Here is an 18,455-nt window from a genome sequence, read left to right on the forward strand (position 1 = left end):
ATAGAGCAGATTTCCAGATATATTTTTAGATCGTCTGCAAAGGACAATCGTGGAGTTCTCAACACTAAATGTACATCGTTGACGTAGAGCAAAAATATGACTGGTCCCAAATGACTTCCTTGTGGGATTCCAGATGTAGAGGTGAAAGAAGGTCCAAAAGTATCTCCTATGGCAACCTTAGGGCCGATGCCCACGTAGCGGATTTTCAACGCCACGTGCACGCAGCGTTAAAATAACGCTGGTGTGCATCGGCGTGGTGACGCTGCGTTACCGCTTTTTCCCGGTGCATACCTGCGTCTTTTTGACGCCACGTGCACTCTGCGTTGAAATGACGCTACGTGGGCATCGAGCCTTAAGCTCTCGCCCCGAAAGGTAGGAGCGGAACCATTGCAGCAAACCACCGTTGACTCCAAACCTTTCCAGTTTTGCTATTGCAATTTTGTGATTCACCTTATCGAAGGCGCCATACAAATCGGTGTAAACGACGTCAGTTTGTGTGCGTTTTACCATACTCTCCGTGATGTATGAAGTTAAGCACAGCAAATTAGATGTAGTGGAACGTCCTTGAAAAAATCCATGTTGGTCGTCACATAGAGATTGCTTGCAGTGAGCCTGTAGGGGTTCCATAACCACCAACTCAAATAGCTTGGAGACGGCACACAGGGATGTAATTCCACGATAGTTGTTGACGTCACGTTTATCACCTTTTTTGTGCACTGGGAACATATGAGCAGTCTTCCAGCAGGAAGGAAACACCCCGTGGGAAATGGACGCACGAAAGATACGGAGAAGAGGAACCATCAGATCATCGACGTGTCTTTTCAATTGAAGGAAATCCATCAGGTCCCGGATAGAGAGATGATTTCAGCCGAGAAGCTGCTCCCGATATCATCGTTTCATCGACATCAATAGCACCGATTGCTTGACCCATGAGTGGAACGTTACTTATTGCGAGCTCAATTTCGTAATCACTAAGCTCCTCGTTAGAAAATACCTTAGCAAACTTATCCGAGAAAAACGAACAGATTTCCAGAGTGTTATTTGCTGTAGATCCATCAAATACCATGGACGACGGCAATCCAGATTCTTTACGCTGATCTTTGACATACTTCCAGAAACGTTTCGCATGTGATTTTAGGTTCCGTTGAATATTTTGCTGATATCGAGAATAGCAACCCTGACTGGCTCGCTTGTAGTCGTGATTGAGCTTAACATAGTAGTTTCTCAGCGAAACAGTTCGATGCTGAGTGAATTTGCGTAGAGCCGCTCGCTTCAGAGATTTCATTCTTCTCAGTGTAAGTGTTTGCCAAGGGGGCCGTTCTTTGTATCAGGTATCAGAACGTCGGCTCAGGAGGCACGTTCCCCTCAATTTGGAAGATTTGTGCCATCGCCTTCACTAGCCTTTCTCATCATTTACCTGACGGAAAAGGAAGTGGAAAGTGGAAAGGAAGAGGAAGTGAAGTTGGAAAGGAGAATGGAACAGGTTTCAGGAGAAGGAGGATACAATCAATAATACATACTTACGATGCATTTTGTAAAACGTAATGAAACGCGAAGCATAAAATATACTGAATAAGTCACACAATGCGAATGCATATCTCGCTTAACTTTTCAAAAGGACCTAAGTAACATTTTTTTCATGAATTAAATTGAATAGCGCAATCAACAAAAAAACATGTAAGCTTTTGATTGCAGTACTCAAATTAATTCATGAAAAAAATGTTACTTAGGACCTTTTGAAAAGTTAAGCGAGATATGATATACCATTTATAGGAAAGCCAATTATGTAGACTTACACGCATTAAGCTATTAACTAAAGAGAGGTGTCACACAAAAACACTGAGGACGTAACAATGGACGAACGTCAAAGGCGAAACACAGAGAGCACTGTCAAAAACGCATAATGCGAATCCATATAGGTGACAAATTGTTGAAAACTATGTAATACACATATTCATAACCCCACTTTTATTTAACCTCACGTTGAGATTGAACAAGAGTAGCCGAAGCCGAACGTTAGGGACGAGACACAGAGTACACTGTAAAAAACGCCTATTGCGAATCCATATAGGTGACGACACAAAGTACATTGTATAAAAACGCATGATGCGAATCCATATAGGTGACAATTTGTTGAAAACTAAGTAAAACACATTCTTCTTAGTGCAAGTGTTTGGCAAGGGGGCCGTTCTTTGTATCGCTTGATCGTTTGGGAATGTATTGATCGATAACGTATGCTAAAACGTTGGAGAACGGTCGTGCAGCATTTTCTATGTTTCCGAGGTCCAGAATAGCTTCCCAGTCGAGAGAAGATAGAAACTGGCTGATACGGCGATGGTCAGCTTCACGAAAATTATGGCAGAAGCAAACAGGTGAGACATCTGTTAATACTGCAGTCAATTGAAACAACAAGCGCTGGATGATGCGCCACCCGTTTCACCAGAGGGGATGGAGCTAGATCTCCGATTGTAGACTTGGTTGCAAAACACAAATCCAGGTAGAGATTATTTTGGCGATTGGCGATAGAATTGAACTGAAATAGCGTTGTTGAGCTGTAGCAGTCTAGAAGCTTCACCGCTCCAGAGTGAAGAACGGAATTGTCGGTATCCGGGAACAGGAATCCGTTAGGAGAAGTTTTCCACGAAACGGTAGCTTGGTTGAAGTCACCCAAAACTATAATTTCGTCGACTGAATTAGCCTCCTCGAGAATTTGAAATATACAGTTGCAGTGTGTTTCTATGTACTCGATATCACGAGTCCGATCAGGGGGAATGTAAATCGCGCAAATAAACAATTGGCGATCGCGCAACTCGATTGCAGTCCAGGTCTGCTCAAGACACTTCCAAGACACATTTTCAACTGATTTCGCCTTCAAACTAGATCTAACTGCAATTAAAACTCCTCCACCAGTTGACTTACGACTATTCTCATGATTTCGGTCACATCACATCGGTCACATCCGCAGTTCCGAACACCTGACTAGAGAGCGTAGCCTCAGTGAGCCAAGTCTCCACCAGAGCAATCACATTGTAGCTCTGATCAGAAACTGCAAGCCGATAGGGGAACAGGTGGTAAAATGAACACGTTAAGGACTTGCGCTGAATTCAATCATAAAACGAGGATAACTTGCTAGTTTTACCACTTGGTTCAGCAATTTAACTCATATTCTTATTGCACTGAACATTTTTTCGCTAATAAACATTGTTTTATATAGTTTTTTATCGAAATAAAAAACATCGAAATTTCGTATGTACAAAAATAGTGTGGGTAAAATGAACACTGCCTGGTGCTAAAATGAACATCGCTTCTTAAACCCTTTTGAAACATTTAATTTTATTTGTTTTACTCTGGCACTGTATATACAACTAATTAAGATTACGAGAGCCTTTTGAAAAATCTGGTATAACTTTTGAAAAGCACTTAATTATCAAAATAATAAAAAGAAGGAAAAAAGTTTTGAAATATCAATTATTTTTCAATTAAATTTACATATTCAAAGTTTTTTCTTGGTTATTTGATATGGTTTGTTTCTTGAACTTCCGCTTCACAATCACTTTAACTTTTACCATAAATTTGTGAAAGTTTTATACAAGTGTTCATTTTACCCCCATACGTGCCTTGTGATAAATAACTCTTCCTCTAACTATGCAAACCAATAATTTTACTATTTACCCCTGCAACATCTTTGTGAAGGTTGTCCTATTTGCCGCTGTGGTTGGAACCGGTTTAAATCAATGTTATTATGAATTAATTGAGAATTAAAGGTTGCGGAAAAATGGTGAAAAATTACATCAGACCCTATTTTTACGGCCTCGTTTGATATTTTGGATAGTAATAGCTATTCGTTCGGTCTAAAAACCAAAATATTAGCTCAGGTACCTTATTTTATTTCGAGGAAAACGTGTGCATGATTAACATACGCCTAAATAGTGTTTTAATATAAATATAACCAACTGTTCATTTTACCACCTCTTCCCCTACTCCTCGATGGTTGAATTGATGCCACCAACGTTTTGGTAGTACAAAATCAATCAGCTATTTCCTCGTTGATCGGTACTGGAATTTGAAAGGCTTTCAGGCAGAGTAGAGTTGGTCGGCAGATTATACTTGCCTGAAGGGCGTTTGCGGAAAGCCCCTTCACCTAACTCATACTCAGGACCGGGACGACTATTTGCCGCTGGCTGCAGGGGCTCGACTGAGATGAGTGGGCTAGGGGTTTCCTCAAGGCTGTTTGTAACTGTGCGTCCCAGTTATGTTGAAGATATTGGCAGGGGCTGATGTGTCTGCCCAGTTGAAGTTGTGCGTGGCAGTCCGAGCGGCTCCTGACCAGATTCAAACAAGCTGAGAGCAGGTGTGCGTCCCGGTATCCAGAATAAGGGCGAAGCATGACGGATATTTGAAGAGGATGATTATTCGGGAATGGCATTTGTGATGCATCTTGATTGATGTGTCGTAGAATGATTGCGTCTCGGGATCCGAAAAACGGTCGTTGGATATTGATGGTCATAGTTTAATAGACGTTCAGTTTTGTCAGCGGTAATAAAACTGGAGCAGCTGGAACTTTTAGAAGAATTAAAAGAAGCGCGCATACTTGCCTGGGAGCAGTTGTCGGGAGATCCCATCACCAACCACGACCGAAGAGCCAGGACGACTCGGATGACTGGAAATTTCGGCGAGCTCGACTTGTTCGGGTGGCTCAAGGACTCCCTCAGTACGGTTGGCAATGCGTCCTGGATGTGTGCAGCGTCGGCTATAGGCGATAGTAGGGTCTTCTATGGGATGATGCTACGCAGAAACTAGTTTGAAGCTACAGCGGGCGATGGTGAAGGTTGACAGTGGGAGGTCTCCGAAATTTTTTTGAACCATAGTCTTCAAACTCTGGGAACATAATTGCTTCTGGCCACGTTAAGGTATCGAGAGCATCGTTCTTCGAGGCTGGATCGAGTCCAACTTTGAACGAGATGAATGACATATTACTGGCATCAACTCCATTTGCAACTAGTTTTACGACTTCTGGATCATAAGTCCCAAATTCGCTTTCATCATTTCGGAGATCGCTTCGTTCGTTACATCAGGTCTAATGCGAGACAAGTAGAGCCAAAATTGGTTTGCTGGTTTGACACTGACGGGTACAGAGATAACGTGAAAACTGAGCTGCTTTGAACAGGATCGACACTCAGAAATGGGCTTAAACGAGTCTAGTTCGCGTGGTCGTTTAGTACCACGTGCAGGTTCATTGATCAGCGGCCATCGATCTCTTTTTTATCTCCGTCTGCAATCTGATTTGGATTGGATTTGGATTGGATTGGATTGGATTTGGATTGGATTTTGATTGGATTTTGATTGGATTTGGATTGGATTTGGATTGGATTTGGATTGGATTTGGATTGGATTTGGATTGGATTTGGATTGGATTTGGATTGGATTGGATTGGGTTTGGATTGGGTTTGGATTGGGTTTGGATTGGGTTTGGATGGGGTTTGGATTGGTTTGGTTGGTTTTGGATTGGTTTGGATTGGTTTGGTTGGTTTGGATTGGTTTGGATTGGTTTGGTTGGTTTGGATTGGTTTGGATTGGTTTGGATTGGTTTGGTTGGTTTGGTTGGTTTGGATTGGTTTGGATTGGTTTGGATTGGTTTGGATTGGTTTGGATTGGTTTGGTTGGTTTGGATTGGTTTGGATTGGTTTGGATTGGTTTGGATTGGTTTGGATTGGTTTGGATTGGTTTGGTTGGTTTGGATTGGTTGGATTGGTTTGGATTGGTTTGGATTGGTTTGGATTGGTTTGGATTGGTTTGGATTGGTTTGGATTGGTTTGGATTGGTTTGGATTGGTTTGGATTGGTTTGGATTGGTTTGGATTGGTTTGGATTGGTTTGGATTGGATTGGTTTGGATTGGTTTGGATTGGTTTGGATTGGTTTGGATTGGTTTGGATTGGTTTGGTTGGTTTGGTTGGTTTGGATTGGTTTGGATTGGTTTGGATTGGTTTGGATTGGTTTGGATTGGTTTGGATTGGTTTGGATTGGTTTGGATTGGTTTGGATTGGTTTGGATTGGTTTGGTTGGTTTGGATTGGTTTGGATTGGTTTGGATTGGTTTGGATTGGTTTGGTTGGTTTGGTTGGTTTGGATTGGTTTGGATTGGTTTGGATTGGTTTGGATTGGTTTGGATTGGTTTGGATTGGTTTGGATTGGTTTGGTTGGTTTGGATTGGTTTGGATTGGTTTGGATTGGTTTGGATTGGTTTGGATTGGTTTGGATTTGGATTGGTTTGGGATTGGTTTGGATTGGTTTGGATTGGATTTGGTTGGTTTGGTTGGTTTGGATTGGTTTGGATTGGATTTGGATTGGTTTGGATTGGTTTGGATTGGTTTGGATTGGTTTGGATTGGTTTGGATTGGTTGGATTGGTTTGATTGGTTTGGTTGGTTTGGATTGGTTTGGTTGGTTTGGATTGGTTTGGATTGGTTTGGATTGGTTTGGATTGGTTTGGTTGGTTTGGATTGGTTTGGTTGGTTTGGATTGGTTTGGATTGGTTTGGATTGGTTTGGATTGGTTTGGATTGGTTTGGATTGGTTTGGTTGGTTTGGATTGGTTTGGATTGGTTTGGATTGGTTTGGATTGGTTTGGATTGGTTTGGTTGGTTTGGATTGGTTTGGTTGGTTTGGATTGGTTTGGTTGGTTTGGATTGGTTTGGATTGGTTTGGTTGGTTTGGATTGGTTTGGATTGGTTTGGATTGGTTTGGATTGGTTTGGATTGGTTTGGATTGGTTTGGATTGGTTTGGATTGGTTTGGATTGGTTGGATTGGTTTGGATTGGTTTGGATTGGTTTGGATTGGTTTGGATTGGTTTGGTTGGTTGGATTGGTTTGGATTGGTTTGGATTGGTTTGGATTGGTTTGGATTGGTTTGGATTGGATTTGGTTGGTTTGATTGGTTTGGATTGGTTTGGTTGGTTTGGATTGGTTTGGATTGGTTTGGTTGGTTTGGATTGGTTTGGATTGGTTTGGATTGGTTTGGATTGGTTTGGATTGGTTTGGATTGGTTTGGATTGGTTTGGATTGGTTTGGATTGGTTTGGATTGGTTTGGATTGGTTGGATTGGTTTGGATTGGTTTGGATTGGTTGGTTTGGTTGGTTTGGATTGGTTTGGATTGGTTTGGTTGGTTTGGATTGGTTTGGATTGGTTTGGATTGGTTTGGTTGGTTTGGTTGGTTTGGATTGGTTTGGATTGGTTTGGATTGGTTTGGTTGGTTTGGATTGGTTTGGATTGGTTTGGATTGGTTTGGATTGGTTTGGTTGGTTTGGATTGGTTTGGATTGGTTTGGATTGGTTTGGATTGGTTTGGATTGGTTTGGATTGGTTTGGATTGGTTTGGATTGGTTTGGATTGGTTTGGTTGGTTTGGATTGGTTTGGTTGGTTTGGATTGGTTTGGATTGGTTTGGTTGGTTTGGTTGGTTTGGATTGGTTTGGTTGGTTTGGATTGGTTTGGATTGGTTTGGATTGGTTTGGATTGGTTTGGATTGGTTTGGTTGGTTTGGATTGGTTGGATTGGTTTGGATTGGTTTGGATTGGTTGGATTGGTTTGGATTGGTTTGGTTTGGATTTGGTTGGTTTGGATTGGATTTGGTTGGTTTGGATTGGTTTGGATTGGTTTGGTTGGTTTGGATTGGTTTGGATTGGTTTGGATTGGTTTGGATTGGATTTGGTTGGTTTGGATTGGTTTGGTTGGTTTGGATTGGTTTGGATTGGTTTGGATTGGTTTGGTTGGTTTGGATTGGTTTGGATTGGTTTGGATTGGTTTGGATTGGTTTGGATTGGTTTGGATTGATTTGGATTGATTTGGATTGGATTTGGATTGGATTTGGATTGGATTTGGATTGGATTTGGATTGGATTTGGATTGGATTTGGATTGGATTTGGATTGGATTTGGATTGGATTTGGATTGGGATTGGATTTGGATTGGATTTGGATTGGATTTGGATTGGATTTGGATTGTGTTTGGATTCGATTTGTATTGGATCGGATTTGGATTTTACTTGGATTCGATTTGGATCGGATTAAGATTGAATATGGATTGAATTTGGATTAGATTTGGATTGGATTTAGATTGGATTTGTATTGAATTTGTATTGGATTTGGATTGAGTTTGGATTGGATTTGGATTGGAATTGTATTGGATTTAGATTGGATTCGGATTGGTTATGGATTGGATTCTGATAGGATTTGGATTGTATTTGTATTGGATCTGGATTGGATTTGGATAGGATATGGATTGGATTTGGATTGGATTTAGTTTGGATTTAAATTGAATCTGGATTGCATATGGATTGGATTCCGAAAGGATTTGGATTGAATTGGATTTGGATTGGTTTTGGATTGGATTTCGATTTTGGATTTGGCTTGTGTTTGGATTGGATTAGGATTGGATTGGATTTGGATTTTACTTGGATTCGGTTTGGATCGGATTTGGATTGAATATGGATTGAATTTGGATTAGATTTGGTTTTAATTTAGATTGTATTTGTTTTGAATTTGTATTGGATTTGGATTGAGTTTGGATTGGATTTGGATTGGAATTATATTGACATTGGATTGGTTGTGAATATGGTTTGGATTGGATTTAATTTGAATTTGAATTGAATGGATTGGATTTGAATTGAGTTAGAATTGGATTTTGAATGGATCAACATGGCATAGCAACAAAATCAATGTTTGTTTCTTATATGACTACAGAGTAGAGGAGGGGAAGAATGTAGTATATAAGATCAGGTTTATGAAATATTGGAAATAAAATAACCACTTGTGTTATTAACAATTATTCAATTTCGAATTAGAATATACCTCTTTGTAGTGTATCTCTTTCAAGCGTGTAGCGCGCTACCTTAGACTTCAAGATATTTTGACTCTAGCCTCCATGGAAACAGTTCGGAATAAGAGTGTCAAAACAGAGTGAGATTCAGTTTGCTGAGTATTGTTAAGACGAACGGTCGAGACTAGATATCTCGTCTGGGTCACGACAGGCACCTTTCGGTTTTGTTATCTATCGTCCAACAATGCATTATCAATAAAGTAAAAGTGCAATACAAATGAACATAATACCATTCATAAACTAGACTACTTCTACTTGCCATTGTAAAACAAATTGTTTATTCGACAAAAATTGGGCTGAAACTCACGAAAGCAACGTCCGTTTGCTAGAACTCCACTATTGGCGATTTGGCGTTGTATGAAGCAGAATGTTGCGCATTCGAAAAATTAGTACGGGAAATGATAGAAAGAAAACTAAAAAAAAATTCTCAAAAATTCTATAAGCAAATTAATTAAAAACGGTTATCATACAAAAGCAAATAAAGAGATCCAAAAACTGAAAAGCTGATTTAGAAAACCCTTGTGCATATTCATGGAATTACAATGACAACGAAACGAAATACAACGCTCAAATCAGATACGATTATAGGACATCGCGATTAGGAACCCTTACTTAGTCCAAACTATGAAAATATGAAAATTAGATATAGATACGTATTGACTAAATCACACCATTACTAGAAATAAGTTTATAAAGAACCCTTGGCAGCCCATGCATGCAGGGCTCTATATAACCTTGAATATTATTCCTCACCAGTATGGGCCATGGCACGCCTAGAGCGGGACTGTAGTTACGCCTATGGAAACAGGCACGTAAATAGATTCCATTAAGTTATCGTCTTCTTCCATTTGTGATAGGCATGTAAGCAAAAAAAAAAACGCGATGATATGCAGTTATTAATTCTTTGAATTTTAAATTATCATGTTGCAGGGTGCGTCATAATGCAGTTCAATCGAGATAATGCTGCCACAAGGAGAAAGCAGGGACAGAAACGAATTCACAACACCATCAAAGGAGATGAGCAGTCCTTGGGGCGAGAGAATGATTCATCGAGTTGGCTACAAGTCCAGGAGGTGAATGCAGAAAATAGCGCTGTCCCAACTCAATGCTACGAAACAATGTGAGATGTGAAACCGCTCGAAGTTTTGACTAAAAATGACCATTTTCCAATTTTATTACTATTCAATTTATTTGTAGATTAAATAATGTCTGTACACCGAATTCCCAAAATGATTTAAAAGATACTCCGTACATTAGTAAGAGGCTTCGAGAAAATGACATCGTCGTGAATCCTACAGAAACTTTGATCGAGGACGAAAATAGCACAAGTGTGCCAACTAATGAAATCCAAGGAACATCAGAAAAGGAATATAGCGTTGTGTAGGTTGCTGGAAAAATATTATAAATATAGAAAATTTAACATATTTCCCAACAGTTTAGCTAATGAATCTAAGCATGGAATTCAGCATGATCGTAATAATGTTCGAACAAGCAGTAACAAGGCAACGAGTATCCAAGAAGTGATGAAGGAGTCACCAAATCTCTCGCCTTGTGAAGACCGTGAATCAACGAGTGAGCTAAACCCGGATGAACCTATTGATCCGAATGCAAAAGTCTTTTCTTCAGACCGGTGCGCGTGAGTAACCCTCATTTCTGTATATAGGGGTAATGACGGCTTTGGCAGGTTTTGTTCTATTATTGGCAGGGGGGTTTTTTATGACTGATTATGCTCAAATTTGGCCCAAATATTCTTTGCATATCAAAGAATATTGTGGCCAAATTTCATAAAATTCGGTCGACAAAAACCCCCCTGCCAATAATAGAGCAAAACCTGCCAAAGCCGTCTGTTCCCCTATGTAAAGTTTTCGAGCTGCATAGAAATGAAAATTATTTTTCTATTTCAGAGTATCTGAAGATTTTGACTTCAAAGTTCAATTTAATCGACACAATCTCACAACAATGAATAAAATGATTTCATCGAAGAAGCAATTGGATATTGTTCAAATGCCGGAAACGCCCCGAACTAGAACCTCTCCTCATGAAGAGGATAATAACGCTGAAAAAGATTCGTTTCCAAATTGCAAAACCACGACGTAAGTAAGAAGTTCATCTCTGAATCCCGCCAAAAAAGTGTTTCACTTAATTTCAAGGCAAACTGAACGTTCCGAATTTACAACAGATAGCTTTTTACACAAGACACAAGCATTCGAGAGAAAAATATTCCAATCCTTTGGACCAAAATATTTCAAATCTTTTGGACCATAGTTAACAGTATTCGCTTCCATAGGTCCAAAGAGGTGCTTGAATGCCAAGTGGAGTTCAACCGGAACGACTCGTCAACACGAAGTGAAACGCATAGACAAAAGGAGTTCGAAGAAGCAAAGCTCCCAGTTCTTTTGCTGCCGGAGAAGCAAGAAACAATCCGTTCTTTGGCAACTCAACAGCAAGAAATCGACACACAGATAGAGAAAACATTGGAAACAACCCTTCCAGATGCTGGGTAAGTTAAAAGTTTGACTCAACAAAACGCTCCTTAAAGTTTAGTTTTGTGTATGATGCCACAGTGTATCACATCTAGAGGTGTGCGCCGCCACGCCACGCCGCGACGTTGTTCTCCGCTGCGTCGTTAATGGCTGCTTTGACTGTATTCCAGCAGTCCTCTAGATGGGCCCCATCGAGCTCACCCTCTTCCGGCAACGCTGCCTCGAGATACTGCGCGTATGCAGTGGCGACATCAGGTTGCGTCAGTCGCTCTAGGTCGTACCGTGGCGGTAGTCGATACCGAACATGGTTGATGGCGGATAGTTTTGGGTGCAGTTTCACCATCACCAGATAGTGGTCAGAGTCGATGTTAGCGCCACGATATGTCCTGACGTCGATAGTGTCGGAGAAGTGCCGTCCATCAATCAGAACGTGGTCGATTTGTGATTCTGTCTGCAGTGGTGATCTCCAGGTGTACCGATACGGGAGGCTGTGTTGGAAGTAGGTGCTTCGAATGGCCATATTCTTGGAGGCAGCGAAATCAATTAGTCGTAGGACGTTTTCGTTCGTCAGCCGGTGATCGCTGAACTTCCCAATAGTCGGTCTAAACTTCTCCTCTTGGCCAACCTGAGCGTTCAAATCTCCTATGATGATTTTGACGTCGTGCGTCCTTATCATCATCCGGAGTGTGGGCTATGGACGTTGATTATGCTGAAGTTGAAGAACCGGCCTTTGATCCTCAACCTGCACTTCTTCTCATTGATCGGCCACTACCCGATCACGCTCCTTTGCATATCGTTCATCACTATGAAAGCTGTTCCCAGCTCGTGTGTGTTGCCGCAGCTCTGGTAGATGGTATGATTATGTACCTCTAAACGTTCGCACCATTGATCCCTTCCAATAAACCTCCTGCAGCGCTACGATGCCGAATCCACGGTCTTTGAGCACATCGGCGAGTATGCGTGTGCTCCCGATGAAGTTGGGAGATTTGCAGTTCCACGAACCGAGTTTCCAATCGCTAGTCCCTTTTCGTCGCAGTGGTCTTCGCCGATGGTTCCGATCCGTACTCTCTTGTTGATTGTTCGTTGCATATGTTTTTTTAAAGGCTAGCTTGCAGAGCCTGACACCAAACCTCCTAAATCAACGGAGGACCATGCCTCCTTGTTTCCGGTGGACCATGGTGCACAGTTTCACTTAGAATCCTTCGCTGGCACTCGGACGATGATCAGCCGCCCCTAACATGGAGAACAGACGCTGCCGTGAGCTATGGTATACGATGCCCAGTATTCATGCATTAGTCTCGTAATTTTACGCCACAAAAGTCAAAATTAAGCCATTCACTTATTAGGGACGATTTGTTCCACAAAACATTTTCAATGGATTTGACAATATCTACGGATTTTCGAAACTGAAATATGTGCACAGTAACGAATGTCATCAAATTCCGTTTCTAGAAACTACTCAGTCATATATCGTTAATTTGTTGATATTTTTCGGTGAAAACTAAACACACACTTTGCATAATTTTGCATAACGTTTCGGCCTACTGCTTTTCAGCCATCATCAGATTTGCAATTGATCAAACGTTCACCACCAGTGTGAATTTCAAACGAAAAATATCAACAAATTAACGATATAAAAGTTCACGGTGACCCAAACCCTACCAAGTAACTACTCAGTCATACTTGTCATTTGCATGTCATTGTAGATCAAAAAATGGACTTGACAGTGAGCTCCAATTCAACCGCGATAATTCGTCAACAAGAGGGAAACAGGGAATTAAAGCGTCATCTCCCGTTGATCAGTCCCAAACCGAAATTCAGTTGATTCTACAATCGATTGAATCTCCAAATTTACTCCAAAATCAAAAGAATAATCTTGTGGATGCTCAGACCATTTATCCAGAAGCTGATGAGTAAGTATTCTTTGTTCTCTCTTTCATATATTTATAAGCACAACGAGTTTTCAATTTTAGAAAAACACAAGATAATGACAGATTAGTTCAGTTCAACCGACATAACGCTTCAACTGTAAGCAAAATGCGTCAACAAAAGGAAAACAACGGTCCTTCAACTGGAAAAATAAGATGTTCAACGATTATTTCTCTAGGCAATGTGCCAACTAAAGCCGAGAACGAATTTTCTAACGAGAAGTTGTATTCGACTTCCAGTAACCCTGAGTAAGTTAGTAATAAGGTCCTTTAAGAGCAGCCATCCCTTCACTACTAAGCTGTTTTCTAACTAAATGAAAATAAAAGTGTAATGGAGTGTTGCATAGGACGGTCTACTTTTTCTTCTAGTATTCATATTCAAAGAAACAATGTTATCATGTTGTACCACATTGCAGGAGAACTGATGATAATAAAAGACAACTTCTACCCAGCTGTGATGCTTCCCGTACGATGGGTACACAGAAGCAAATCAGCGCTGATGTTAACGAATTCGTGCAAAAGTCGGATTGTGAGTCCCATGCTTATGTAGAGCAAGTTCCTCTCACTCGCATTGTTAGGTAAGATAAATCATTCTCCTCTTTTTTAAACTAATAGTTAATAGAAGGTTTCCAACTATAGAGAATCGCATGAGTTCGACCACCAAGCTCAGTTTAATCGCGAGAATCCCTTTACCGTAGAAAAACGGCTTAAACGAGCAGAGCACCATACGGCGGATATTACAGCTCCGCAAGTCATGCATGCTCAACAACGATGTCAACAAGATGTCACAAAGCATATGCCGAATCCTTCAGAAGCTCATATACAACCGGCAGCAGAACCCTTAGCTAAAATGTAAGTAATAACCGTCCGAAGCAGCTAACATTAAGTACGGTTGAACGTTTCTCAAAAAATCATTAATACACAATAGCTAGTGATTTAAAAGTTTTATAATAGTGCACGAGTGATAAAACAAGATTTATTTTTCCCTTATTAAATCAAGTTCTGGAACAAGCTCTAGATGACCGCTTCGTCTAACAGCAAGAAAAGGATTGCTTCGAAAAGTAACATCCAGATATGTTTCGTGAAAACTTAAGAGTTTCCTCGAACATTCCTGTGAAAAATCAAAACGACCAGACGTCCCGGCCAAAATCTATGGGAAATGCACTTCTGGAGGATTCATGTTCAAGCCAGTGACGCAATCCAGATAGGCGTCCCGCGTTTCGCATAAAAATTCATAAAAATTGAAAAATAATTCCTTTAAGAGTTCTAACTAATTTACAGTAGAAAATAAATACCCTCCCATTGAAAACAATTCCTTAGCTCAAGACACTAGATAAAAATGACATTTCTCGAAGGACTCGAATGCATAACTTGCTGGGCTCAAATCCCACTGAGAAGCCCGATTTTCTTTTCATTGCAACAATTACACTCAATTTATGCGTATTAATATAACTGAATTCCAAATTGTTTGATTTTAGTGCTGCGTGTGAACTTTTTCACAACATCCAATACCCCCTAAAGAGTACCGAATCGCTGGGGTATTGTGATATATGATGTACGATAGAACACTGTCTGAATAGTTGGAAGTCCGAAACGTAACTGACCACGAACGCTCGGCTCGTATATTATTTTAACTTTCAGATATCATTCGATACCACAGTTTACTCAGAAGGATGGTATGCAACACACCCGTGACAACTTATCGACCAGGAAGAAACAGAATATGCGAGAAAACTGTGGTGCGATTACACCACTGACGGATCCTATCAGTATGCCTAAAGCATCGCATTCAACAATTGCTTCCCAACTTCCGCTGAACGACACGGATAAGTTATTTTCAACCAAGTCTGGAACCCTCTTGTATGTATAGTTAGTTAGAAACGGTTCATTATCACCTTCATGATGCTTTTTGTTTTTGTTCAGAACAAAGAACAAGCTGGTTCATGGCGCTACTCTTGCCAACAGAATTCAACAGCCCTCCGATAGTCAGACGAATCGCTCTGAGGCATGCGGAACTACTAGTCGGACTACTTCTACGACCTCCAGAAGGTAAGCCGCCTGCATTAGAATGTCTGTAAATGATCCCTTATTAGTCTTCTGAATGGTACAAAAACAAATAACAGATGAAAAACATCCATAGACGAGCCAGCCTAGGCCTGAAAGTCTCCTTAATAAAGATACAAAAAAAAAAACAGATTTATCCAACTAGCGGTGATGGAGCCTTTCTCGTGCGTTATGAAATAGTATTTTTGCCATAACTTTTGAGCTTACAGTCAGATATGGCCAATTTTCAATAGGAAACAATGGGAAAGGATTCCGCATCGAATTCAATGTGTTAAAGATTTGTGCTAAAAAAATGAGTGAAAAAATTTTACGCGCCCGGTTTTGGTATGAAAAAAACTATTTTGGCCATATCTCCGAAGCCCATAGTCCGATCCGGCCATTTTTCAATAGGAAACAATCGGACAGGATTCTATTCTAAGGAGTATTTCAGCTTCTGGAGGAATGGTCTTATTGGTGGTGTTCAGAATGGCTTTACTATTGAACGACGGTGTTACTATTTGGTTCCTTGAAACTGCAACTGCTTTCAATTTGTTGTATTTCTTGGATGTTTGTTTCTGTTTCAGGCCATGCTCTTCTGGCTCACTGTATCGACCACAGATACAACTATTAGACGACACAAATTGTTGACCAGACATTCAAGAAAAACATTCTCCCAATTCTTGAGATGATCCACATAAGTAATGACAATAATAGTATTAACAAACGCACAGACACGGACAGTTTAAGTACCACATAACAACGAATAGAAACATATAGTGACGGCTTTCCGAAGTGATTAAAATATTACAAATCTCAACTGTAACATTTAACGATAAAAAAAATCAGGTATAACTATTTACGCTTTTTACATATTTAAACAGCAGTGCGAAGTACAAAATTAGGACAACTCGAAGTCAGATTTAAACTACAATGATCACTATCATCTAGAATAAAGTGACCAGAAATTTCTTGGGCCAATCCGGGACATCTTAACCTTACACCCTATACATTTTGAAAGCATCCAGCATGATGTTAATAACTCGATTTAATAGAAATCGTTTGCCGTTTGAAAAAGGGCCATTTGACCGAAAATTACAGTTGGCCAAACATGACATTTGGTCGAACAAGTAATTTGGCAGAAAAGGCCATTTGGTCGAAAATGTTGTTTTCCTTTCGTCCGTATGTTTAAGCCGTTTTCGGCATTTTCTGAAATCTTTGCAGAATTAAGCTTGCACCAACTGTTGCACATTTTCTGGTATTCAATTTTCCAGTTTTTGGAGCTAACTCAAGTCCTCACGATTCAGATCATTGTCTTTCTGAAAATACAATGTAACACTGCAATTACTCTGTTACATTTTCTAATTTCTTTATAATCTTTGTATCTACTTTTACGATGATTTCTCAAACAGAGTCCAGAGGCTACCCAACCCACCTACGCGGAGAAGCGATTGTTTATCCACTTCCAATCAAACTGGAATACAACCAAGGCTGGGTCAACATCAATCCAACGAGGTTACTAGACCAACTTCTGACAAGCTTTATTATGGAAATAGTTCATCGAAGATTCCACATACAAAAACTCGGCGTGTTTCTTCAAGGTTCAGTTCTTCACAGTATGTAGAGGAGAATTTCGTTAGAGAGCAGCAAGTACCTGAGATGGAATCTAAAATCAGAAGGTTATGTAACTACTTTACACACTTTTTTAAAAACAATTAGAATTTATGAATAATCATATTAACCGTTCAGTACACGTGCGGTTCTGGAACGCTCTTGCAGGCTCGCTCGCGTTGTGTACCGCTAGCGATGTTTTTTTGCTAGTGTTGTACAAAATACAAAAGCGCACCTGCTCGAGTGTAAATACCAACGTTAGCATTCACGCCATAGAGCCATGTTAAGCACCGCATAACTCCATATGTACAATTTCGTGAAACATGTTATAATTTGCCGATATTTACATGGCCCATCTAATATTTTTACTATAGTTCACGAAAGAAAAAAAAACAATCACTGGGTCTCTTTGTTAGATCTAGTGTGATATTTAGTTAAACCATGCATGTTTTACACAACTGTGCAGAAATATCGAATTGGGACAAAGGATAGGTGTGCAAAAATTAATTGTAAATTGACTCAAAAGTAGTCCAGTTACATTCTGTACATAGAAGAGTGCAGTCCTAATGTTAAATCAATGTTAAGTAGTTAGAGTAGTGTATTAACAGAAATGAATGTTTTTCATTAAAAAAAACTCTTTCGTTTGTTACCGAACGGTAACAATTAGTTAATTTAGTAGATGGTGTGGAAAAGTAGGGCATATAATTGTATAGCTAGATTTTCAAACGGTCATTTCAAAAGGTGGGTGTGATTCGTGTAGTCCAAAACAAAACGCACAAAGTGAATATGGGAGCTTTCGTTATGGAAACGTGATACAGAGAAAGCACAAAAAAAACGGATGGAAGCCTAATGTCAGTCGCTTGTTATCGGCCGTCAAAGGTACACTATGGTACCTTCACCGGTCTATATGCCGCGAGTAGTTCATCGGCTGTCGAAGCAATTTTGCCTTAATCTTCCGTTCTACATTGGCCACCATTCTATGGTGGCTCTACCAGTTACCGATCGACGAATCTTGGTAGCACGATTTCACCGATCACCGCAACATCTGCCGTTTACTCGCCGGCTGCGCCATCGTACACCGCAATACAAAACGCTCGGAGCACTACCTGCTACCGCAATCCACGCCATGCGAACTGAAGTAGGGTTAAGATCGCATTGGTCGCTAACACAACGTCTACTAACACAACACAACACGACGTCGCCAGAATCAACCGGCTGTGCAAATGAAGCAACACCTCAATCACCCCCCCCCCTTTGGAAAGTCACAGAACGTCACCAAACTACCCATATGACAACACAGCAATAAAAATTAAGGTAAATCTATTTCATTAGTAAATTTCAGGTTTCTCACTTTTATGATAATCTTTATTGTGATAATGGTTTATTTGAAATTAAGTTTCTTTCGACAATATCATTCTTCATTCATTCATTTCATTTATTTAGTCTACATCTAAACAGATAACACTGAATCAACAATTTGACGCCACAATACACGGTTTGAGGACGCATCTCTCCATCCTCGAA

The 18,455-nt window shown here is 40.2% G+C and overlaps 1 protein-coding gene across 3 annotated transcripts in view; it reads left to right on the forward strand.

Annotated features, from left to right (window-relative positions):
• The window catches only part of LOC134218120 (uncharacterized), a 70,302-nt gene extending 52,529 nt beyond the window's left edge, over positions 1–17,773 (forward strand). For 2 of the 3 annotated variants that reach the window (XM_062696987.1, XM_062696989.1), the window contains 12 exons: positions 9,800–9,989; positions 10,067–10,249; positions 10,305–10,505; positions 10,774–10,962; positions 11,157–11,369; positions 13,059–13,265; positions 13,326–13,529; positions 13,697–13,858; positions 13,920–14,132; positions 14,922–15,140; positions 15,204–15,329; positions 16,733–17,773. In XM_062696987.1, coding sequence (XP_062552971.1) covers positions 9,800–9,989; positions 10,067–10,249; positions 10,305–10,505; positions 10,774–10,962; positions 11,157–11,369; positions 13,059–13,265; positions 13,326–13,529; positions 13,697–13,858; positions 13,920–14,132; positions 14,922–15,140; positions 15,204–15,329; positions 16,733–17,039 — 2,414 coding nt within the window. In that variant the 3' untranslated portion in view covers positions 17,040–17,773. The remainder of the gene's footprint in view (positions 1–9,799; positions 9,990–10,066; positions 10,250–10,304; positions 10,506–10,773; positions 10,963–11,156; positions 11,370–13,058; positions 13,266–13,325; positions 13,530–13,696; positions 13,859–13,919; positions 14,133–14,921; positions 15,141–15,203; positions 15,330–16,732) is intronic. The other variant, XM_062696988.1, reaches the window with a different exon arrangement.
• The last annotated feature ends 682 nt before the right edge of the window (positions 17,774–18,455 follow it).

Source organism: Armigeres subalbatus, chromosome 2 (assembly GCF_024139115.2).
Source record: "Armigeres subalbatus isolate Guangzhou_Male chromosome 2, GZ_Asu_2, whole genome shotgun sequence".
NCBI lineage: Eukaryota > Metazoa > Arthropoda > Insecta > Diptera > Culicidae > Armigeres > Armigeres subalbatus.